The sequence below is a fragment of the Python bivittatus genome, unplaced genomic scaffold, assembly GCF_059951505.1.
Source record: "Python bivittatus isolate LINGU-HERP-01145 unplaced genomic scaffold, Pbiv_v1 ctg000020_np1212, whole genome shotgun sequence".
NCBI lineage: Eukaryota > Metazoa > Chordata > Lepidosauria > Squamata > Pythonidae > Python > Python bivittatus.
In genome coordinates this window covers 113362675-113388588 of record NW_028277030.1, presented here as the reverse complement: position 1 = coordinate 113388588, position 25914 = coordinate 113362675, and the positions used below count along the sequence as shown (strand labels likewise).

Here is a 25914-nt window from a genome sequence, read left to right as displayed (position 1 = left end):
CGCTGGGCAACACGGACTTTCAACTCCCTCCAAAGATTTTCCATGGGGTTGAGATCTGGAGCCTGGCTAGGCCACTCCAGGACCTTGAAATGCTTCTTACGAAGCCACTCCTTCGTTGCCCGGGCAGTGTGTTTGGGGTCATTGTCATGCTGAAAGACCCAGCCACGTTTCATCTTCAATGCCCTTGCTGATGGAAGGAGGTGTTAACTCAAAATCTCACGATACATGGCCCCATTCATTCTTTCCTTTACACGGATCAGTCGTCCTGGTCCCTTTGCAGAAAAACAGCCCCAAAGCATGATGTATCCACCCCCATGCTTCACAGTAGGTATGGTGTTCTTTGGATGCAACTCAGCATTCTCTCTCCTCCAAACACGAGTTGAGTTTAGACCAAAACGTTCTACTTTGGTTTCATCTGACCATATGACATTCTCCCAATCTGCATCAGCATTCTCCCAATCTGGATCATCCAAATGCTCTCTAGCAAACTTCAGACGGGCCCGGACATGTACTGGCTTAAGCAGGGGGACCCGTCTGGCACTGCAGGATTTGAGTCCCTGGCGGTGTAGTGTGTTACTGATGGTAGCCTCTGTTACTTTGGTCCCAGCTCTCTGCAGGTCATTCACTAGGTCCCCCCCTGTGGTTCTGGGATTTTTGCTCACCATTCTTGTGATCATTTTGACCCCACAGGGTGAGATCTTGCATGGAGCCCCAGATCGAGGGAGATTATCAGTGGTTTTGTATGTCTTCCATTTTCTAATTATTGCTCCCACAGTTGATTTCTTCACACCAAGCTGCTTGCCTATTGCAGATTCAGTCTTCCCAGCCTGCTGCAGGTCTACAATTTTGTTTCTGGTGTCCTTTGACAGCTCTTTGGTCTTGGCCATAGTGGAGTTTGGAGTGTGACTGTTTGAGGTTGTGGACAGGTGTCTTTTATACTGATAACAAGGTCAAACAGGTGCCATTACTACAGGTAACGAGTGGAGGATAGAGGAGCCTCTTAAAGAAGTAGTTACAGGTCTGTGAGAGCCAGACATCTTGCTTGTTTGTAGGTGACCAAATACTTATTTTCCACCATGATTTGCAAATAAATTCTTTAAAAATCAGACAATGTGATTTTCTGGATTTTTTTTCTCATTTTGTCTCTCATAGTTGAGGTATACCTATGATGAAAATTACAGGCCTCTCTCATCTTTTTAAGTGGGAGAACTTGCACAATTGGTGGCTGACTAAATACTTTTTTGCCCCACTGTACATGCCGGTTGCCAAGTGTCCGAATTTTGATCATGTGACTGCAGGGACACTGTGATGGTCCTAAGTGCAAGGACCGGTTGTAAGTCACTTTTTTCACCACTGTTGTAACTTTGAGTGGTCATTAAAGGAAGTCAAGGACTACCTGCAAATGTAGCACAGAGGTATATTTTACTGAAAAATCTTCAGCGTAAGTATTATCTAATAGGAATACTTGATAAAATGCCAGTGTTTTCAGTGTTCCGTCTTGTTTCAGTTAATAATAACTCTTGCAAACACAAGAGCTATTTTTAGGTTTATTGTACTATATTCTGTTAATAGAGGAGTAGGCAAATCAAAACAGGCACATGGCACTACAACCCCAAATCTGGCAGTACAGTATATCATATCAACACAATCCCTCCAGTGGTTATCAGAGATCAATTGTTCTTTTTATAAAAAAGATTGTTCCTGCTTTAGCAAATACAAGTCCAACACACAAAGAACTGAAATCCAATACAGAATTATTATCTCAGGTAGAAATACCAAAAAATCAAACTCTTATGCCCTGCAGCCAACCAATATTGATTGATCAATCTCTGTCGTGCTTTTTGGGTTAGCTGTTAATCAGTGGTATGTTCAAAATACAGTTAGTGCATACTGTTTTAATAATGTGCTTTCATCCCTTGGAGTGTGTTTGTCAGAGCAACAGTTGGAATATAAGTGATACTTAATACTGAATCAGACTCCAATAAAGTACTCTGATGACAGCATATCCAGCTGAAGGCCTTGGAGCAAAAGTCTTTGTCCCTGAGTTGATTAGCGATCAGACTCATTGCTTGGGAACAGGATTAACTAAACTATTACTGGTAAACATTGTATTTTAAATTCCCCCCTATTTTTAAAAAAAAATATCCTACTTCATCCATACAAATTGTTTCTTTTCTTACAGAAAGTTAAATACCTACCACTAAGTAGCAGTTTGTAACAGAAATGATATTTTTAGAAAAGAGTATGGATTTATAAAGAGTCAATCATTTTCTAAAACTTCCAAGTGTTAAATTCAATCCAGTTAAGCAATTTGTCCTTCCATTAATGCAGTTCTCTTGTATAAGACAGTGGTTGTATTGGTTTAGTCGTCCTATTTGTACTTCTCAGTGAAACAGAAATCTGTGAAGCACACTGTTCTCAATTTATATGGTTTAAGGCTTGAGTTTTTCTCTTGAGATGCCGTTTTCTGATTTTTATCATCCATTTCACACTCAGTTTGGCAAAATCGGCTGCTTTAAACAAAGCCAGGAATATACCACACAAAAGAGCAATCATGTTCCAAGGATTTGCAGTGACAATCTATGGAAATAAATTAATTTCATCATTTAAACTGTTGATTAAAGAGCTACTGTTTAATTTTTATTATGAAATATTTTGTAATAAAACATTTGGTTTATAGTTAACACATTGAAAGCTCCTTGTACTTTCAGTTACTTCTCCAAACAGACCAAGAGAAAAAGTTGTATTTCAACGTCATTTTCCTTGTTGCATATCCACATGGCTAAGATTGAGACTTGCTGTCAATAGAACAGTATCTAAAGCTGGATTATTTGTCCTATCTACAGTGGTACTCAAAAGTTTGTGAACCATTTTGAGTTTTCAATATTTCTGCATAAACATGACCTAAAATGTGATCAAATATGTAGCTTTGGATCACTTTCCTCAATAAATAAATGAACAAGTTTAATGTTTTTGACTCATTTGTTTAATCTGGTTCTTTTTATCTGGTTTTAGGACTTGTGCGGAGATCATGTTTTAGGTCATACTTATGCAGAAATACTGAAAAGTCAAAAGGATTCCCAAACTTTTAAGCACCACTGTAATAGCCCTACTTTTAGGCTGTAATTTGATATAAATTTCCCAGGGAATAAGCTGCCATGAATGCAAAGAAACTTCCTTCTGAGTAGACATGTTGCTGCTAAAACGTTATGCTTCTACGGTTGTTATTACAGCTCAGAGAAGTCACAGCCTGCAGCAGCAATCACGTATTTTCTGCCATACATCGCTCTTTGATAGACCTTCATCTGGGAATCTATACACAGAGTGACAATTTCTAGCTATTCTGAGTACATTCCAAGTATGTCATCTTGGAAATAGTGGAAGTCCTATTTATTCTCCTAATCTATACTTAGGCTGACAGCTTACATCAATGGAAAATGACCCAAGTTTACTCACATCTTGAACTTCCTGAATAAAAGGATCTTTCCATTCAAACACCACAAAAAATAGCTGGTCAGTGCCAGCTTTTGTCCTCCGTTCAATGTAGTTAACCACACTAATCTAACAATAAAGGAAAAATACGTGATTATTCATATATAACATGCCAAGACACACTTTTTTTAAAAAAAAGCCTGAGAACCTAAAGTGCCTTAACAATAAGAATAAAACTGACAGGCTGCTGTGGGGCTAATGGTGAAAAAAAATGGGGGGGAAAATCAACCTTACTAGGATTTGGTAGGAATGAGGGATGCAAACAACATGGGCTTCCAAAAGGTAAGTAAAATGGGGGAAATGCCCAAAATGGCTGATGTGTGGAATGCAGCCAGCAACAAAACCTTTATTTCTCAAAAAAGCAAAATGGGAATGCGAAAGTCACACAACTTGTTCAAGAATGGCTGCATTTTTTCTTTTACAGATAACTGATGGTGGAAATACTAGAATCATTTCTTAATGATCAGTAGTTGATAGGCCTAACTTCTCACATACAGCTTTGAATTTTATTATGAGTTTAATGCATTTCTTAGTGATGGAGCATTTCTTCTTTGCCATCTGTTGCCTTTAGGGTGCAGAAAAAGGCAATGTGCCAGGACCAGTCTTACCATTAAGCAAAGTGAAGGAGCTGCCTTAGGGGGCAGATATTGAGGTGTAAGTAGGACACGTGCTGGTGCATCCGAATGGGGGAAGCCCTGTGTGCTATGGGCAGCCTGCCTACTATCCCAAGCATGGTGAAAGATGTCCTGTCATCAGTGCTGAAGATTAAGTTGCCAGTTTAACTAATTTGCGTACTCAGAATTGGAGAGGACGTCTTGACTTTGGTGCCAGGCATAAAAGTGTCTTGGGAAATCCCTGGTGAATTCCCAACCAGCTCTGGTTAAAATTGTGATTTAAGAATCTTAAGGCAAGATTAGGAAAAAATTACCTACCTTAATACTTTGCTGGTTTCTAGTGTGTTCTCGCTTACACTTATAAATAGCAAACAAATTCTGCAAAGTCTTCAGTGTGTACCCTTCCGCTGTCTCTGATACACCTTTAGTGTTTCACTCTTCGACAAAACTAAAGATGGTACTACAGCCAATAGCAAGCAGAATCCCAACTATTTGTACATCAAGAAAAAGCTCTGTGGTCAGAAAGCCTCATGAGAAATTATTACCTCCTGCCTGAATTCAACTGTCGCCATGCCATTTTCTTCCTTTGTTTTCACCAAAGACATTTTGACCCAAGTTCGGAAACCTCCAGAGAATTTCCAACTGGAATAGGAGCTCTCACATACTTTCATAAATTCTGATTTGTTCGGACTGTAATGGGAAGAATGTTACATTTAGAAACATTATTGTGGTTTATTACAAACCTTTGTTATCTTGGGGAAGAAAATAATGTGTACTGCTACTGGTTTACAAACTCTTGCTTTGGCTATGATTTTGCTTCATAGTCTCTCATTTCAGGTTTCCCAGCATGTTTATAAATACCTTTCTTGGAAACTCTTAGGTTCCTTATTATCACCTGATTTTTTTAAAAAAAATAGATATATTATTACTGTTTGTGTTATTTGGGAATCTAAATAACACAATAATAATAAACAATGAATGCTGTAAAGCTTTTCAGTTTTAGCTTTGTTTCGATTATATGGTTCTTTAAAGTGAATAAAATGATAATTTTGGAAGCAACTTGCAGCAACAGTCTTAAAATCAGGTCAGTATTATTCCCACACTGCAGGTGCAAAAATGAGGCCACAGGCATCTGTGGGAATTGGGTTGTAAGGCAGCAAATAACAAAAAATGCATTGCAAGGCATATCACAGGACTTCGTATTTGTGTCTGATGTCAGGATGCAAGTACAAAAGCCTGGTATTTGTGTTGTAATAACACATTCTGCCATTTGCTCATCTTTACAATTTGTACCACACATTTATGGTGAGGAGCTGAAGCTAAGAGAATACTGTCTTGCCCTAAGACCAGCTACTGAGGTTTTAAGCGAAATTCTGAATATTGCATTATTTATCACTTAAACTATAGTTATGCCTTACAGTGTTTCCTAAGGCTTGCCAAATGTTTTGGTCCTGCGGTTCCTCTTAGTCCCAGGCAGGATGACCTCTGGTGAAGAAAGGCTGGCCCCTTAGCCCAGAACCTGTGGAGGAACCCAGTCTGGGAAAAAGCTGCTGTATATATTTATTTAGATGTAATTCCCTTGGAGTCAATGGGATTGTTTTCTGAGTAGACAAATAGTGTACTTTGGCTGGTATGCAGCATCAACACTTAGGTCTAACTAGATGATTCTTGAATATTATGCTGGCCTGCTGGCCTTTGCCTGTTCTCCACACATAAAGCCTATTCTGCTATTGTTTGGAAAAATTAAAATTCCTCCTTTGCAGGATCATATTAAACATTCCACTGGAGATAACAAAGCAATAATTATTTTAAAAAACCACAGGCACACATGGATTGAATTTTTCCAGAAAAAAAAAAGTGGGGGAAAGATTAAGCCTTCCAACTCCATGCAGAGTATTTGCAGTCTAGATTGGGCTATCATGTATTTAGAGTAGAATAAATAAAATCTGGAAGTGGAGCAGCGTGATAATCAGTTTGCGTAATACCTAATTTAACCTTTTGTTCTTTTGATCTTGCTGAATATATATGTCAAGAAACATCACACAGAACTTTACAATCTTCCAAACTCACATCAACAAAATTAGCTCCGACCTCACCTTGGGAGGTGCAACCTAACCACGAGACTAACACCAAACTTGAGCTTTTCTTATGGCTGGGTAGCCGCAGCCAGTGCCAAATGATATGGAGTGGGAAGCATGCAGCTATAAATATATAAAGCTGCCTTTCTGAATGTGAACTTGCTGCCTGCCTGCAAAAGCATGTCCACTGTAATGATATACAGGTCCTTCCTAGTTTTCAACCCCTGCAGATTATGCTGGTCCCTAAAAAGACATTTAGGGACAAATTTAACTGATATAGCAGCAATAGCAGGAAAATTAAAATTGTGCTATACAAACCTTCCATCTGAAAGTTTTCCACTCTATTTTTGACAAGACATTTAATATAAACCCCACAATGGGCCTTTCTGGGATGGACACACACACCCTTACTGTATAGTCACCAACAAATCAGATCTCAAATATCATAAACTGCAATAGCTACAGTTGGAGTCCTCAATCTGCTGCATCACCTCTCCTTGTGCTGGTACTACAGAAGAGGAGGGGTAAGGATATAGGCCAGGGTTAAATGCTAGCTTTCTGCTACAGTGACTTTCTCAACATTATACAGGCCCATTGCTTGCACTAGGAAAACTCCAGCCACTTCTCCAGGTCAAGAGAGGCACAGAAAAGATTCTTTGGTAGATCCCTCGTCTGGGTGCAGTCTGTAGAATCCTTCCCCCCAAAGCTGCTACTGTCCTAGAAGAGGGAAACTCTTCTACATGTGAGTTAATTTTAATTTGTCATTAATAACATGACTTTTTCATTTTTTTCTTTTCTAGTATTATTCACTCTTTGGACTGTGCCCTTGTACCAGTCACCAGTAAAATATAACTAACTCATGCACCCCCCAATAGAGTGCCCTTGTTTGACAAGGAGGAAAACTTGGGGCAACACTCTAATTTCTCTGCCTCTTGAACCTTCTGTATAAGAACTCTGCCAGCAGTTCTGCAAAAAAAAGAGGGCCCAGTTGAAGCAGTTGTGATCAGCAAAGGTTTAGCATTTTTATGTTGTTTTTTAGACAGCTCCCATGAGCCTATATGCCAAAGGATTCTGGAACTGCCTGAAAAATAAGAAATGTTTCAAAACAATCAAATGCAAATCGATCAGAGCAGGATTCAGATTAGTAACTCGATATGTGCATGTACATGTTTAAAAGTTTTATGTGTTTAAAAATAAAAGCACTAATGCTCTGAAAGTGGGGGAATGAAGATTGTTAGCAATAGGATTAGTAATAATTATAATAATTTATTAAACTTGTATGCTGCATGACTCTCATTACTCTGGGAAGTTAATAAGAAAACCTAAAGGATACTCTAGTGAGATTTAGGAAGATGTCCTTGTGACTTTATCCCTTGTTACATAGAGAAGATTCTTTCTGAATCCTTGTTCCAGGCAAATTACTGAGTTTTTCTTTGTTTTTCGATCTTCCTGCTCTCCCTCTTGTGTTATGTGTTCAATAACAAATAAAATTAACTAGCTAAATGGAATGTGACATTGCCAGAGATTCAGATTGCAGTGTTTTTTTGATGTTCAGAAGTGGAAAAGAAAACCAACATTTAAAAAAAAAAAAAAGCTAAATAGAAAAAATATGTTTCATAGCCTGAAGGAGAAGACTAAGCAAGATTTCCCCTTAAAGAGAAAAGTAAGCAAGACCTCCATTTAAAAACTGAGTGAGTTAAGGTGAATTGGTCAGGTTGAGTGGTACAACAAAAACAGCCCACTTTCAACATTTTGAATACAGTAGAAAAAGTAAAATACTTTTCAAACTAGACTGAAGAGTGCAGCCATGAAGGAGAGCAGTGTTGCTTCACTGGTCTCAAAGGTGAACACATTAAGCTGCCTTGACTGTACCCAAAGCCTTGGTTTGACTTGCTCAGATATTACAAGCTCTCTCTCTCAGACAGCCCTTCCATGGACAGCATTCACAGCCACTTCAAAAGCAACAGCCTCAGCTGGAGGCACAATGGATTGCATTTGTCCAGCACATAGCTAACCTTTCTGCAACCAGCCCTGCCAAAAGGAGACTTCCAAATGCCTGCCCACCGCTGACTCATCACCACTTGAGTGAATGTGCATCAGTCCCTTCTGATAACTTCTCAGGGCTCCCTGCAGGGGTGGGCATGTAAAAAAAGGATAAAGCATGGATCATATGGCCATGACCACCATCTTGACTTTTTTGACCCCTCCCCACCCCCACAGTTACCCCTGTAATGACTACTTGTTTTTTATTCAGGTTCCTCTTTCTGCCTTCCCTTCTACAAAAAATGTTTACTCGGGCTTTTGAAGCAGATATGACTAAGCTGGAATGAATGGTTTCCACAGAAGTCTGCAAGGGTGCTTTTGCTCTATTACCAAATCTAGCTGGGACTCTTTAATTTTTCAGTCTTACCCACTAAGGTTTGAAAATGTTCCTGTATTCCAACTAATTGTGGGGTAACAAAGCAATTATACATGCCTGGAGACCCTAAAAATGAAGTGTAGGTTTTTAAGGTACACGATTCACAATAAGCTAAATTTATATGGAAAACATCTCATAAGGGAATTACTTGGATTTACTCAAAATACAGCTTCTCAAGCAGATGCATTTGCATAGATTCATTAAAGGCCCATTTCACAGTCTAGCTGAATGGATCCTCCGCTGCTCGGTTTCCGAGAAGGATGGCATTTCTTACCTGCCCAGGACCCCAGAGGACAAATCCTGCTTAACTTAATGGAGTAGGAACAGATATAGTCATGAATTGCTCTGCTGTTTTTCACTGGACACAACTCACAGAATGGAACTTGTGCTCTTACGTTATTTATTTTTTAAAGCCTACTTTCAAAAAATGATTTTATCGTTTTCTAACAACCCCTTCATTTGATTGCACTGCTTTATGATACACAAAAACACAGGTAGCAAAAAGGCCCTGACTGATCTGTCACCACTCCCGCCCCCCATTTTTACCATCTGCACACCTCTAGATTAAGGACGGACAGATTGAATTGCTATGCGCCAACTGCATCTGTAAGATGCATTTGATTATAACCAACCCCAAATAGAAGACACAGTTCAAAAGCATCTGAAGGGCATCAGGTTGGGGAAGATGGTCTTTGGTAACTAGTTTTAGATACAAGCAAACAACAAAAACTCATTTCTTTGAGAGACCGATGCCATCTCTTGCCAAAATGATGCCTTTCAGATATGCTGAGCTATAAGTCCCATCAGCCAGCCAGCCAGCCAGCATGGCACTGGCCACACTCTTGGAAGGGGATGCTGCTTGTAGTCCAATATACCTGGAGAGCACCTGCCTGGAGAAGATATACATTTAAAAATGTTAACATACTATCAGAATTGGGAAAGATAGCCAAGGAAGCAAAAACTGTTGAAAAGCAATCTAGTTTGCTCCTAGTTTGGAATAAAAAACTGCACGTTAATGCAGCCATGTAATTTATTGGAAATTGAGTGAAACAATGAGCGCCCTAACAGTTTATGGATAAATTAAATTACAGTAATATTATTTGGCTATTTAAGGTTAAAGATTAGGCACAAAGATATGAAAATGAAACATGTAAAATACTGATATTTTATGGATAAAATATAAATATAAATAAATATAATATAAATTATAAATTTATAATATAAATCTAATTAGTTTTGGAGTTTAAACGTTTTTGAAATATGTTCAAACAAGACCACATAGGAGAAGTTAGAAGCAACTTTCTCTTTTCACACAGTGATACTCAAAAGTCAGCTGTACAGCTGACAGAGAGTTAACCTCACTGATGCATCTCACCTCAGAAATTTTTCAGCTCACTTATGGATCATTCAACATTCAAATTCAACACTGTCCCCATTTTGTGATTTAAAAATAGAAATGTTTCTCCAACTTGCTTATCTTGCTTCTGACTATCTTCCCATACCATATTAAGTAAATGTTTTTTTTTTGTTCCTATTCTACTGATCTGCCCACTTACTTCAGGAAATGCTAGCAGGTTGGAAGCAATACATTTTATTTTGGGGTCCTGCTATTCTTCCTCCCTCATCCATCTTACAAACTGTTATGCCTAGGTTCCTCCAAAACAAGAGATTAGTAGGAAGGGAATTAAGGTGACTTGTGTTTCTTCCTCCTATTTTATATCACAATACTATAAAATTGGGCTGAGACATGATTTGCATAACTGGACAGAGTTTTAGATTCCCAACTATTCAACTATACCAGCAACTTTTTTTTCCTCTAAAGTAGATTATAGAAGAAAAATAGTTGGGAGCAAATCAGCAGTGGATTTGAATTTGAGTAAGGCCACTCAATTCCTATCATATCTTTCCCTAACCTGAGTGCCCCATGATGTATATGATTATTGATGAGGATTGTGAAAGTTGAAGGCTACAAATATGGAAGGCACCCAAGCTAAGGAAGACTTAGTGTAAGTAGCTCATGAGCTATTTGATCTACTCTTCTGTACCTGACTCTCTTTGGTGAACCTTGGAGTTTTACTAAAAAAAGAGGTGTTTACAGTCATGAAGTTTGCCCAATCTTTTATGTCATTCTAGTCCTAAGCATACCTCTACTTCCTGATATCATTGAAAGTTAAGGAGGGCCACACCTGTTGAGAAAATCTTGGAATGAAGAAAAAAGAAGATAATCTATTGCACTGAAATCCTGCTCAGTCTCATTTAGGTGAAACTGCATGAAGACCAATTCCCGTTTCTTCACATCTTGGGGTCCTTTCACAATCACAGCATGTTTCTACAAGTGCAAGGAACAAAAAATTGACATATGAGAAGTTCTGCCTTCCATACAGAAGTATATATCATGGGATTAATCAGGACAATTTAAGATAGTGCTGACTCCAGAATCCTTTCACTTATCAACATATTTTGTTAGCTGCAGAAAAATAATATTCCAAAGCATCCTTAAAGAAAATAGGCATGCTATTGTTTTCTATTAATTACAATAGGCTAGATCTAAATTTAGGCAAATGAGGACTGGCAGATATGGATTTCCCCTCTTGTCTTCCTTCCCTCCCCATAGTAATCTTCACAATCCCTTCTTCCTAAATGTAACATGGGGGTCAGAAAACTGTGAAGAAAGAAAGGGACAGGGGATAAAAGGCTCCTTCTCTCAACTGAGTGGTTGTCTCAATAAGAAGATCTGCCTTCATTCATTCCAACATCATCTCTCTCATTTGACAGCAACCCCTGATTCTTTGCACAGCATTTGGAAAGAGGCTGCGATGAGAACTTCTGAGATTGGTAATAATTACTCATAGCTATTTAAATTTTCAAAGCCCTGCACTTCCATTGCTGTGGTAAGATTTATAACTGGGCTTTAAGATAGGCCAGCATTATAGGAAGATTCACACATGCCTGCTCATACATGGAGAGCATGTATGTGAAGTGGCACACTAGCTAGTCCTATTCTACCTGACAATGTGTTTCCAGACCACATCCATTGTGCATATAACACTATACAAACAGTACCAGTAACAGTTTCTGCACCAAAGAAACCTATTGTTCCAGGCTTATTTTAAATATTAAACACACAGCTGATGGAGGACATGGCCAACAAGCCCAGCTGGGGAGGCACAACCTACAACAGGCGCTAAGGATGCCTTTATGTGAATACTTCTATTGCTACAGCTGTGAAACTAAGAAAATGTAAGTTCTTATAGCTGCTGGCTATTTGCAGTAGTGAGGGCTGCTAAGACAAATGTGAAATGACGTGAAGTAGTGACACGAATGAAGTATTACAGTAATGAAGGCCGCTAAGACCGAAGACTGCTAAGAAGGGATTCAGCTTTTTATTCCCTTCTTTAGAAATCCAGTTTTAATTCCAAAGAGTATCTTTTAAAGCATATATACTAACCAAGGTGTCTGCAGGAGGGGCCAAAGAGGGGCAAATAACAAAAGCAGCGTTGTGCCATTGTGATAAAAGCTCCACCCTTTTGCACATGTGTTGTGACTTCACACACACAAATCAAAGGGGTGGAACTTGTGTCACAATGGTGCAATGCTGCTTTTGTTGTTTTGAGGGAAGTGCGGTGTCCTGCAGATGCCTCTGAATACTAATAAATAGATGCACCATACAGACCAGTGGGAAAGGGCTTTGTTCGTCTTAGCCTTATTCAAATTACTGTAATTAATTAGTCTGAAGCATAAAATAATCTTTCAAAGTTGTTTTAAACAACTCTAATGCTTGGCAAAGGACCACAGCATCAGGAGCATGTTATGCCTGTGTTGAAAAACTGTCAGCTGCTTTCCAGATACAATTTAAACTGTTGGTTTAGGGCCTGACATTTTGAGGAGTTGCCTAACTCGATAGGAACCTGTCTGGACATTAAGGCCAGCAACAGAGGCCTTCAAAGATGCCTTTGTGTTCTGAGAGCAGATGGAAAAGTGCCTTCTCCTGCTTTCCTCCTAGTTATGTGCTCTGTGAGTAGAGAAGTGCAATATAAATATCATAGCAGCTCCTGCTTTGTGCTGAGACATCTCCACTATGCACACAATGGACTTTAGTTCACATTTCCTTTAATTATTACCTTGGTTTCATTAGTAAAAGGATCTATGTAGCTGATTCTCTGAGTAACACATTCAATTTTCCCTGGCTGGCCTGGGTTGACCAGAGGTGGAATGTAATCGTAGAAGTGATGCTTGCAGGTTAGCAATTCAGCCTTGCCTGGATAGAGGGCAATACCTATTTTGGAAAAACAGTTTTACATTTGAAATTTATTTATTTATTTATTTTATTTATTTAATAGACTTGTCCCCGCCCATCTCCCCACAATGGGGGACTCTGGGCGGCTAACAACAAACTAAAATCAAAAATACATAATTAAAAGTTATAAAAACCAAACTTACAAAGATAAAAAGGCTAAAAAATCCAAGAGGCTGGTAGAGGCCACACCAGGCTGCTAAGGGGCCAGCCAACCCCATTTCTGATATCCTCCCTCCCCGCCCCAGGCCAGATGACAGAGCCAGGTCTTCAAATCCCTTCGAAAGGCCTGGAGTGAGGGGGCCTGTCTCACCTCCGGGGGCAAGATGTTCCAAAGGGCGGGGGCTACAGCAGAGAAGGCCCGCCTTCTGGACCCTGATAATTGAAGTTCTTTTACCGCGGGGATCCGGAGCATGCCCTCTCTGTGAGATCGGGTGAGACGGGTTGAAATTGTGGGGGCGAGGTGGTCCCTCAGGTAACCAATCAATGGTACCAGTCCACAGGCCATGCCAAGCCCATCACATGCTAAGCAACTGTATCACTATTATCCATAATACAAAGTGTAATATCAAAATCAAAATGGGGAGACCTTTAAGCTGGTCCTAAGGATCATAGTACAAAATCCACTCTTAGCCCAAACATTTGGGAGGGACCATTTAGCTCAATAGTACAGCCCAGGCCCTATATAAGGAAGGTCCAGAGATCAACCACCTGCATTTCTAGATGAAAATCTCTATCCAATATCCTACAGAACTGCTGATATCAAAAGGGGAGATAAATGAATAGTACAATAGTATAAAGCTGTAGTTTAAAAGCCCATTACTTGTCCCATAAGTGAAGATGTCAACCAGTCAACCATAAGAGAGGAAACAAAGGGGTGCCCCGAGGACACTTTCTGAAGTCAAAACCTGCTCTCTTGTCACTAATGGCACCAGCCACTGAGACACAAATCTGCTTTTATCTATATAGCCCTGTCCAAGATTCTATTGGGTAGTCATAGTAAAGTGCAACTAGTCAGGTTTTCACATCCAAGTGAATAAGGATACCTGATGGTCTGGTTTGCCCAAAGCATTACATTATAATAAAGATTTAAACTCAGCTATGATAGCCAGATCATTATGGCTGGTTCAACAAATGCTGATGCAATGCTGATGGGGATGCATTCACAACAAGAACATGGACTCAGTGCAGCATGTCAGTATCCCTTTATGCTGCATATATGTCAAAGAACTGTATGACTATGCAGATCAATAACCTGCGGATATGTACATAGTTTCCACATACATTGAATGAAATGTGAATACCGTTAGAACAAAATGGAGTAAATGTTGGGGATGGGTTTTTCAGACACAGAGAGAGGACCAAATATTGAGAATTAACTTGGAGCTTGCATTATGGGAAGCTAATGAAATGGGATTTCACCACACCACCTTCTGGAATAGGTAAGATGCAAACTTTACTAAAAGCCCTCTCCTCCCACCCTACATATAAACACACATAAACTGGGTTTACACATTATGCTACTCTATGATTTGGTCTATAATGCCCTTGCGTGGAGTGGGCAAATGTCAAGCTTTTAGGAGCTATTTTCTTTATTTTTAATTAGAACCTGGAGACTCACTAGTCAAATTAGAATTAAGGAACTCTCAGCCCAGAGATTGGTTCTGATTATCAGAATTGAATGGAGAGGACAGATAATCCACACAAAATTGCATTACTGGTTAACGTCAATCCCTATGGTTTAAGATAGTTATTAAAACAACTCACACATCTTTACTGTTCAACTAGAAATCACCCAGGGATCTAGTAGATGCCCCAGACACAGCTGCTGCCTACCCCTTTAATACAGGCACATTAAGGGAATGGCTCTGGATCCCACCACATCCAATGACTCCTCATCCAACTCAGACTCAATGCAGAGACAACTCGGTAAAATTAGCACAGAGGAGTACTGGAGGCTCCACTGGTAGGAAGATGAGTTGGAACAGTCTTCCCACTTCGCAAGAAACCTACACTGAATGAGAATAGCCAAACACAAAGCTGATGGAGAAGAATCATCTCTTTCTCACCAGTCCTGCCCTAGAACAGGCCCTACAATACATTCTAACTCATCTTCTATAAATCTGTGGCATTTGTTGTGAATTGTTGCAAAAAAGTTGCTATGACCACAGTTTCATTGCCATGGCTCCCTAAGGTAAACAAGTCTTTATTAGACGTTTCTGCTAAATGGTCTCTATGCTATTCAGAAACACAGCTTGTGACTTCAACATGACTTTAATCCAGCAACCTTAGCACAGAGGTTTCTATTAAAGAATTGTTGCACAGGGAGATAGCATGTACATGGTTAATTGTTCCTCACTACTGGCTGTCTTGACTAGGATTGATGGGCATTAGATTTCATTAATTTTGGAAGGTGCATGGTGCCTGTCCTCAAATAAAACAATCTGCATGACCTAAGGAAGGGATGGACAGCTGTATATGGCTCCCAACCCATCCTACAGCCCCTGAGCTCCCCAAGATCACCCTACCAAAATTCTGTAAAATTCCCATTGAGGGTAGGATCATTTATCCTTCGCTCTCTTTAATGAAAAAAGCCCAGAAATAGGTGTGTGAAGTTTCTGGCAGGATGAACAAAAGTACTTCAGTTTTAACACAGCAAAACATGTTGAAAATTTCAGCATGTTTGACATCCCAGGAAATGCCATCTTACTGCTCCCGTGTTCCCAGGAAACAAAAATTATGTCTACCCCATTGCTAGAAAAAGTTGCACAATTCTGCCCTAAAATCATCATAATACTTCCCTATAGTTAACACTAGTTATGATTGCCTTAAGCCATATCAAGATAACAGCTGTACAGTAAAGCCTCCTTGAGCCTTAGGAGAAAGGCAGGAGAATTGTCTTAGCTCTGGTTTGATCAGTAACACTACAAATATATATATATATATATACACACACACACACAGACACACACATACACACACACACACACATTTCCAGACTTTGAAATTAATGTATTTACAACTGCACAACTGAAGCTGAAATACAGTAAGTACAAGAATGTGCATTAACTTTTTTTTCAATACCACAGATTTGTGTTAAAGAACTGATCAGGGCTGTTGTTTTAAGTGGAGTTAAAGGTTGCCTTCGTGTCTCCTCCTCTCCACTGCATGTACAGAGGAAGTCCTGAAAGAGCTGCTCCTTTCAGAGAACTCTCCCATGTAACTACAAAACGTGTTGCGTGCGTGCACTGAGAGTATACCCCCTGGAGATTAAAATAGGGTGGCAGTACAGTTGAGGAATAAAACTTCAACATAAAGTGAACTAAAAAATGCTGGGATAGTGAGATAAAGTTAGGCTGGATTCACACAATAATACTAAGCCATAGTGTAATCTAGGTTTTGGCTTAGTTATTATTGTTATGATCCATCAAGTCAATCCTGACTTCTGGTGACTACAGGAACAAGTCCATGTGCTTTTCTTGGCAACATTTTTGGAAGTGATTTCCCCTCACCTCCTTCCTAAGGCTGAGAGAGTGTGACTGGCCCAAAGCCACCTAGCCTAAGGCAGGACTAGAACTCAGTCTCCTGGCTTCTAATTCAGTGCTTTTAACCATTCCACCAAAGTGACTCTTTGACTTAGATGTGTAAAATCAGCCACTGTGCTTTATAAACCATGGTTTGCGTGTGAACAAAGCTATTATGGCTTGTTCAAGAAATCATGATGAAAACCATAGCTTAACATAATGCATGAACCCAACCAGAGATTTCTGCTATGAAGTACACAAGTGTAAGTTTATACAACATTGCTCTGCTCATTTTTATACCCTCTACCCAAAACTTCTGAATTTCCAAAGCCTTCAACAGAATTTGCAGAACTACAGCTCCCAGAGTTCCTTCAGAGAAACTTCACCTTTATAAAGACAGTGTTTGTCCTGCACAAGTTTAAGAACAGTTAAACTGAATGACAGTCAATGGCAAACTTTTAATTCAAAGATAACTGCAGATGCTACCTGATTCCCCAGAAAACATGATGTCCATCCTCCGGTCTTACCAGGGGCATCATAAGAGGGCACTTCCTTGAACGAGACGGACATCACAGGATGCTTGAGTTTTTCTCTAAAGTCAGCAATGGTTTGATAGGCCAAAAAAATGGCTACTGACATAAGCACCAGGTATATGAAGAGAAGTATTACAGAGAAGACGTTCTTCAGGCAGGACTTGCTGAAACGCACAGAAGGGCTGCTGCCATCTAGGACTGAAGGTAACATTAACTTGAAAATGCAGTTCATAATGGAGAATAATTGCCTCTTGTTAAAGAGGACAAATTCAAAACTCTGGAAGTAGAGTCATTTGGAAAGGCAGAATCCTATTTTCTCCTTGCATGGAAAGGATGTAGAGGAGGATTGAGCAATTGTTTTGCTTATTAACCAATGGTTTTAGCAGCCAAAGGCCATAGGGAGCATGTCAGCGGAGCAATGATATCACTACAGATGGTGGGGCTGGAAGATTTAGACCTTCAGTTTTTGGAGACTTGGAGATTTTTAAAATGTTGGGTTTTTTTTTTTTTTTTTAAAGTGATAAGCCTGTCAGAGGCTTCGTTCTTTAAATCTATGGAAAATCATGCCCTAGCATGCTGAAAAAAGGGATGGGGGCAGAGATGAATTGAGATTGCTTACTAGGGCTATGCAACACTTCGGATTAAATTCCAAAAAGGTGTTTCTGACCACGTACAGTGTGAACAGAGAAAGTGTCTACAACGATTTAAAGCAGCTACATCTTTTCATGGGATAGCATAGCTGCCATGATTCTAGGAAAAGATGCAGCTGCTTGAAACAGTTGCAGACAGCTGTTCCACTTGGGTCCCCAAATGGTCCAAAGCATTACATAACACTATTATCTATCACTGGTGTAGTGATCAGCTTTCCCCACATTTCATCTGAGTGCCTGACTATAGGTATTCTTGGTGAGTGCGCTACCACAGACAGAATATTAATTGCATGGGAAAGCCTTCCCTCCCCACCTTATGCCTGCTGAATACTTCAGCCAGCTACCTGTCCCTTGCAAACAGCACACTCTCTTGATACTTTGGGGAGATATCACTGCTTTGAGTGTTTCTTGCCAATTGGTAACAGTATCCAACAAGAGCTCAGGGTGCTCCATCATGAATTATTCAGTTTGACAAGATTAGAAGCCCTCACCTGGAAGGATTGTTGAACTGGTATCTTCCTTATCCTCTTCATCTAACTGTTCATCTGTTGGTTCAGAATTTGCAGGTGCACACTCCATATCGTCATTCAACTGCAAACAGAATTACTGCTGCTCAGATTACTGTAGCTGGCACATTACTGGGCTCAAGTTTAAACACAAGCCAATTCAGCAAGCCATTCTTATTCTAGCCACTTCATATCTTACAGACTTCATGTTGTGGCTGTTCTGCACAGTGCCTAAAACATGTAGAAGGCATGCATTACAATCAGTTTGTTGAAACTAAGCAAACATGGGATGGGTGATCTTGAATTCCATGATGGATTAACTTTGACCCTTAACAATAAAGAAAAGCTTCTCTCTGACTCTTAGGAGGAGCAAGTCTGTCTTATTAAATGCAACCACCGTTATGAAGAGGTAGAACTAGAAAATATTTGGAGTTCTCAGATGCTACAATTGAGTCCACTTTAACCTAATGATATAATGGCTACATCCCAAATTCAAGTTCCTATTGAACTCCAGAGTTCACAGGGTGACTTTGGCCCAGTTACGCTCTCTGTATGCCATTGCTTAACTATATTTCATTTCAATGGACCAAAACAAATGAATGACCAAACACTTTCTCTTGCATCAGTACAGATCAGATGCTTTCTTGCTCTGTCCTTCAAAGTCTATGGCCCAAGCTGCCAGGGTAATTTTTGTCAATGTCTCAAGCTTGTCACATCCAACAGTCCCTACTATTGCACAGTGTATAATCCCAAGAACTGGATGAAAATAAAGGAAGGCATCTCAGAAAAAAATCTAGCTTTCCTTTGTTCCTTGTCTTCCTTAGTGTTCTAAAACAACCAGCTGAATCATAATGTAGAATTTCCTTTCTCTCATTCCCCACTGAAAATCTGGGGTGTGTTTTTTTAAAAATGTTGGTTTTGCAAATTTTTTAAAAAGTCCTTTTCCAGGCTCCACTTACTACCACATTTCCACTTGATTTTCCATGAGACAGGAATACGAGTTTGCTATATGGATGAGCCTCACCCCAGAGCAAGAGGTACCAAACTCCAATAAATGCCCCATAAAATCTCCCTTTCCAGGCTGCTTGCTGGGATTGTACTACTTCTGAAGGTTTGTACCTTGTTCAGGTGAAAAGAGGGATTCTGTTGATGTAGCAGATGTTAGGCTTCCCAGTAAATCACATCTCCTCAGCAATTCATCATTTAGCTCATCACCTTGACTTGAGCTGACAGAAGCCTCACAGACACAGAGGCATCAAGGCATAAACATATCTAGGAATCTGATGGATTTCATAGTTTCTGGGGGCCATAATCAGATTGTTTCAGGAACTGTCCATGAGGCTGGCCATACCTTCAATCTGGCATTTGTCTTGGAGTGGAAAAGTGGATATATAGGAGTCCCAGAAGTGATGTCTTGTCATGAATGGATCAGTACCTTGTGAAATAGGGTGCTCCTGGCCAATGTCCTAGTGCTGTTTTATGAAGAATTCCCATGGTTCTTCATGAATAACACTACTTCCACACTGGGCTTGATAATGCCTAAAGTGTCCAGCATATCATCTAATAAGATCTGTGTGAATCTGTTTCACTGTTGATTTCTAGAGGAAATGAATAAGGTCCTTCACACTACTATACAACTTGCATGTTAAATTCCCTCTATAGCTTGACCAATTATCTCTTAGATTAAGATCCCTCTACAGCAAGAAGAGTTCCCTCTTTCCTTAAAAGAGGAGGTGGTGAAGACCTTGCTTAAGAAACCACCTTCAGGCCAGACTGATTTTAACAACTATAGGCTAGCACCCAATGTTCCATACATAGGCAAGCCAGTGGAAAAATCAGCCATCCTCTCTAGGAACTTTTGAAGGGTATGGATTACCTAGATCCTTTCCAGACTCTGTTCAGACCTAGATGTGCCACAGAGATGGCTTTAATTATTCTGATGGATGATCTTTACCAGAGAGAGATATGGCAGCATGTTCCTATTGATATTCTTGGCCTCACAGTGGCTTCTGATACTATTGATCATGATATCTTTTTGGAACTTCTGTGGGAGCTGTAGGTTAGAGATCCCAATTTTGTGATGCTTTCACTCTTATTTCCCTAGGTATTTCTAGAATGTGGCACAGGGAGACAGCTGTTCAGTTCCAAGATTTTATCTTGTCTTCCGTTATTCAATAAGGGTATGAAGTTACTTGGAAGGATCATACTTGATTTGGAATCAGTTGCAACATGCATGTTAATGATACCTAGCTGTACTATACCTTTTCTACAAACTCAATATTGATGTTTGAGCACCTTCATACAATGTCAGGCTATAAGGGACTGAATGGGGGAGAACAAGCTGAAACAGAATTCAGTCAAGAGAAGTTGTTGCTGATTCCAGGATTGGACCTCAAGCTTTAAGTGAAATACCTGTTTTGGATGGGTTATGGAACAGGTTTGCAGTCTAGGAATCCTCCTGGATCCAGCATTGACTTATGTAATATTTGTAGGAAGGGAGTGTCAGGATCTACGCAAACCAGATTCTTCAATTGTTTTAATATGCTTTAATTACTAATTATACTTTTGCTTTACTTGCTAATCATAGAACAATAGTGTAATGCTGGGAATGTTATTCTAACCGTTTGCTTGACTTGCCATAAAGGGGGGGAAGGAGGAAGCCAGGTGCCGTTATCTCTATCTTGAGCCAGACATCCAAGGCCAGGAGGTGTGAGAACTGGAGCAAGGCACGAAGAGCTGCAAGTGGGAATAGAAACCTAGAAGGGGGGGAAGTTGGGCTTAAAAAGACAAGGCTTTGCTATGTTGAGGCAGACTCAACAAAATATGGTGCTGTACGCTTCTCCTGAATAAAGAAATCTGTGATGGAACTCTTTGGACTCCAGAGGATTTACTGAACTTTGGGATTGAGTGTGCAGACTCTGACATGGAGGACTGACGTCCATGACCCATGCACTGGTAGCTCAAGATTGGATTATTACAATGAGCTTTTCATGTCTAGCTCTGGAAGACAGTTCAGAAATTGTAGCTGGCCCAGAATGCAACAGTGTATATGGTGAGTGACCATGCTTACTTGTTGCTTTCCAAGCCCAACTCAGTATTATCACTTTGCCATACAAAACCTTACATGATTTAGATACAGAAGATTTGCAGAACTCCTCACACTTATATTATTCTTCCCCCACATGGTTAGGTCTTCCACAGCACATCTTTTGAAGGTCCTGCTACATCAACATGGTGGGCCTTAATTGTATAACAATCTGCCCTTAGAACTGAGGTAGAACTCCTACTTATTACAGGTTATGAGGCATAACATTGATCTTTTAACTAAGGCCTTTGAGACTTGTAGAGATCTTTTTTAAGTTGTCTTTTAGTGAAAGACAAAAAAGAGTAAGCTGCCCAGAATCATTGAGTGAGCAGCATATATTGTATATTTGTTAAATAAATCACTGCCATGAGGTGTGGCCCACAGCCATCAAAATATTGCTCAGTAATGCTTTAATGCATGAGCAATGCTTGCATCCAGCATGTCGTTCATTCTATTCCATTTCCCCTCACCATCGGGTTTCCTGTTTCCCCTCCTGGCCTGCTTGTGAGATGCATCTGGTTAGATCTAGTCTTGCACAGAATGCTGGAATTCTGCCCTCAGCATCACTCAGAAAAGCTCTTCTTATGTTCTTGTAAGGACTGCTGAGGAGAAAGAAATGCTGATTTTTTAAATCTTTTCAGGAGTCTGTGGGTTCAGATCAGCACTGTAAACTAGACAAATAACTACTGGCATTTATATCATGAATGTTATTTATTATTATTATTAATTGCCTATGAGAAGATCTAAGAGTGTGCTCTGTAATTTTGAGAGTTTCCACTTTTTAATTCTCAGCTTCCATGGAAGACAAACTGGGGTTTACTGTCAATTAAGTATAGACTGGTATAAGACTGGTGTTCTGAGAAATTCATAGGAAATATATTCTATGTGACTTGGGAGGCTTACTTTATTTCTGAATAAATGTGCACTGTTTCACTGGAGCAAATCTCAGCCCACTTTCCCATCTACAAGCATGTGAGAATAACACTGATCTCCTTTTATCTTTAAAGGTTTAAAGGGAGAGCAAAAGTTATTTCTTTTCCATCCATCTCTGCAAAAACTCAATAGCGTATCACTTCCCCATTCCATTTTTGAACTATGACTTCTTTTTTTAAAATATTGCCTAACAATACTCTCTGTCTGCTTGGCCCATCCCCCCATCCTTTCAGTGATTTTGTTGGTTAAAAACTTTAGATGAATTCCAAGTTAGCTCTCTTTTTTGCAAGTGTCCAGTAGCTCCTAACCTAACCAAAGTTCAGAAAATAATGATTAATTTTAGACCACGACTCCCTTGACTCTTGAAACTGACAATGGCTTTCAGTAACCTCTCAGTCTCTGCTCCTGATGTTCATACCACTGCTTCTGTAGCCAAAACTTGGGGATGCCTCAAGATTTACAGATGTTCACTCAAAAATCCAACTCTCCTCTGGTGCTCTGCCCACCTCAAAGAGCTCAGTGAAGAGGGATTCAGAGGAACAAAATAATGATGACTGTTGGTGAGAAAACCAAGGATGAAGGAGAGAGGAAAGTCTCCTGGAAGATTCATGGCTAGTCATATGGAATTCCAAACCAGAATGTTCTACAATGCTGGCTGGGGAATTCTGGGAGTTGAAGTCCACCCATCTTAAAGTTGCCAAGGTTGAGAAACACTGAGCTAAAAGGTTGCCACAGACTTTCTAGCAGCCTTCCCTAAGTTGATGCTATCCAGAGACACTAGACTACAACAACTCCATCATCCTAGCCAGTCTGCTGACTGACCGATGGCGTGGTAACCCAGTACACCTGGACAGTATCATCTTAGTAGAGATACTAAGTAGCAGTAAGAGATACTGCTCTTCAGGCCTGAAAGAGAAGCAGAAAAGCAAGCAGAGTTATGAATGCAGCAGCTGGTTTATTGATATGCAAAACAAGAAGCTGAAAGCTCAGACTCTGTCATGGTGACCAGCAGAGAATTTGTCAGCACAGCTCAGATAGTTTGACCAAACCAAGCCAAGCCAAGTGAGTGCAAAGCACACAGCCCATTTCCTGAGCTTTCTAAAAATGCATTTTAAAGTGTGTGTGTGTGGGGGGGGAGCAGGCTTGCTTATCTTGACAGCCAGCAGCACCCCCCACCTTCCCTTTCCTGCCTATTTACTTGTGCACAAGTCTGCCAAGCAGATAAGCAGTGCAGCAACTTAAAAAGTTGTTCCATGCAAGAGGCAGCAGAATATTTTTTCTTAAAATATGCTCAGGGAAATAAAACCCTAAGCAATCATTAGAATTAAAAAGAAAACTGAAATTAAAATCTGTCTGCTGCTTTAAGCTAGCTTCTTTTATTCTGAAAATCCAAAGGAAAAGAGAGGTGAATTTCAATTCTGTGGGAATCAAGACTGAAACTGATATAAAACAAAAGCAGCCCCCCTATGTTAGATAACATGCTGCAAGATAACTGGGGTGACACTCCCTTGCAGAATTACTAGAGTAGCCTTTCCCAGTCCAGTGCCCTTCAGGTGTGTTGACCTATAATATTCATCAGTCACAGAAGAGGGTAGATGAGTATAAATTCCTTAAACTCATTGGGGACTTACTTCTGAGTAAACAGATAACAATAACCAATGATAACCAAGATCCTGTGGTACCTCAGAAACTAACATATATAAAGGTCCATGGCATCCTTGAATTATTGCCCTATGTTGGCAGTTACATATAATTTCCAAAATTATTCTCAAAATGGAACACGTGCAGTGCCTAATGAAGACAAATTGGAATCTACTTGCTGCCTTTTACATAAACAGAACTTCAATCAGCCCTTGCTTTGTTTACTGTCTTTGTGAAGCTTTAAGAAGAGTTCTGGAGGACTCTAAAGCCTGGATACTAGTCTTATTTCAACTGCATAATAAAAACTTGCTCTAATATGAATTTTGAGTTTTTCCTTATATTTTAAGGTTCTTCCTGGAGCAGCAAATGTGTTAGACTGGTATCACAAGGCAGCAATAACAACAGAAACCTTGGGGCATCTATAAGACTAATATTTACTATCACAGAGAACCCTTTGTAGATCAAAGTCTGTAAACTGTAAGCAGTGTTTTTCAACCTTGGAAACTTTAAGATGTGTGGACTTCAGCGCCCAGAACTCCCTAGCCAAAATCCTGGGAGTTGAAGTCCACCCATCTTAAAGTTGCCAAGGTTGAAAAATACGGCTGTACACTATATCTTTGAAGCAGGGGTGCAGGAGGTACAGCTTGTATTCAAATGCACCTCACCGCACTTCTGCAGCTCCCAGAGCCTTTAAAAGTGTGTGTTGTAGGGAGAGAGGTACAGCCTCACACGGCCTACGTCTGACCCCTTGCCATCTTGTCTGAAAAACGCTTTAAATTCTGGAGGGAAGGAATAGCCGAACACAGCCCAATCCTACTGGCCTTTAATTAGAAGGAAGGTCCGCCACATAATTCCACATGCACAGGAATCCAGTCCACGGCCAGCTTTTCCAAGGCATTTCTCCGCCTGAATGGACCTCTGCAAGGCTTTCTTTCTCTTTAAGCTGCCCGAGCTGGACTCGCTTAAACTCAGCCTTCCGATGGATTCCTGCATCCAGAGCGGCGGTGCCCGAACGACCAATTAATGGGACAACGCTGAGGATACACACTCACAGCTGTAGCGTAAAGGGGCACACCTACTGCCGGAATGTATCCCTTTGTCTAATATAACCTGCACAGGATTGCACCGCTACTTCGGAGTAAGTCTCGTTGAACCTGGCGGGACTTACTTCCGAAGTTTATATTATTATTGTCGTTGCTGTTATTTGCTTGCCAGTGAAATTGCAAAGGCACTGTCTGTTCGGTGCAGGCGAATTGTTTCTCGACGCTGCCGAGCGGTAACATTACGCGCGCCGACCGCTCACAAAGCCGCGCCTGCAGGGACCCCGCATCAGCAGAATCCAAGGACTGCGCCTCCCTCCCCGCTTTTCTCCCAATACCTCTTGGTAAGATGACGAGCTCTCTTGTCTAATCATGGCACCGGCGAAAAGAAGCGAGCAGGGAGGACCGGATCAAGCAGCGGCACCTTATCAAAATAAAGCGGAGCGCGGGGGCGAAAGTTGGGAAAACAGTCGCCGAGCAAGGAAGCGCCACTCCGCGCGCCGCGTTTCAGTCTTTACCAAGTGCACGGACATGATCTGCCCAACAGCGCAAGCGCACGTAACGCATCATCTCCACTAGGTGTCGCTAGTTTGTCTTCTTCGACCGCTCTGGCCATTTCTACTGTAATCTGGGGCTGACCGGTTGGGGACAGATGTCGGAGCGGAGGGGCTGCTGGGGGATGTAGTTTATTATCAAGCAGCGCTCTCTGGTGTTTTAGGAAGCTATATCCTTAACCGGATACTCTTCAGCCGGATTAGCCCGTTCAGAAATCGGGCTGAATGCACGAAGAGTGTAAGTGGGAGGTGGGGCTACTATATCGGAGCTGCAACAAACTGAATGACCGGTAGCCGTTAATACAACGTAACCACTACATTTAACACAATTTAAGTAATCTGTTAAATGGGATTTGTTTTTATTCATGTGCACGAGGTTGCAGATATATTCGGAAGCATGCTCCAATAAAGGGCCCAAACAGGATTTACTCCAAAGTAAATACGTGCAATTATTATTATAAAGAAAGTTCATTTAAGAGGCTACTTAGAGAAGTTTACCATTTTAAACACATCACTTACAAGAATTGTAGATAGCAGAAGTTATTAGGGCT

General features: G+C 40.4%; 1 protein-coding gene across 1 annotated transcript; it reads right to left on the bottom strand.

Moving 5' to 3' along the window:
• Window positions 1-1182: 1182 nt before the first annotated feature.
• PACC1 (proton activated chloride channel 1) lies at window positions 1183-25366 on the bottom strand. Its single transcript, XM_007425634.3, has 8 exons — window positions 25148-25366; window positions 18096-18195; window positions 16949-17152; window positions 12725-12879; window positions 10790-10932; window positions 4652-4796; window positions 3457-3561; window positions 1183-2580 (listed from the first exon to the last, which is right to left on the bottom strand). The coding sequence occupies exons 1-8, from the start codon at window positions 25181-25183 to the stop codon at window positions 2419-2421; spliced, it is 1050 nt and encodes a 349-aa protein (XP_007425696.1). The 5' UTR covers window positions 25184-25366; the 3' UTR covers window positions 1183-2418.
• Between the last annotated feature and the right edge of the window lie 548 nt (window positions 25367-25914).

Bases quoted from the DNA above. Each gene is read 5' to 3' on its own strand.
- PACC1 (XM_007425634.3), bottom strand. From the start codon at position 25,183: ATGATTAGACAAGAGAGCTCGTCATCTTACCAAGAG. The intron at 17,153-18,095 runs GTGAGGGCTTCT...TGTTACCTTCAG, and splicing joins CAGTTCAACAATCCTTCCAG to TCCTAGATGGCAGCAGCCCT. The intron at 4,797-10,789 runs GTGTGGCCCTCC...TTCCCATTACAG, and splicing joins TTCCAAGATTTTCTCAACAG to TCCGAACAAATCAGAATTTA.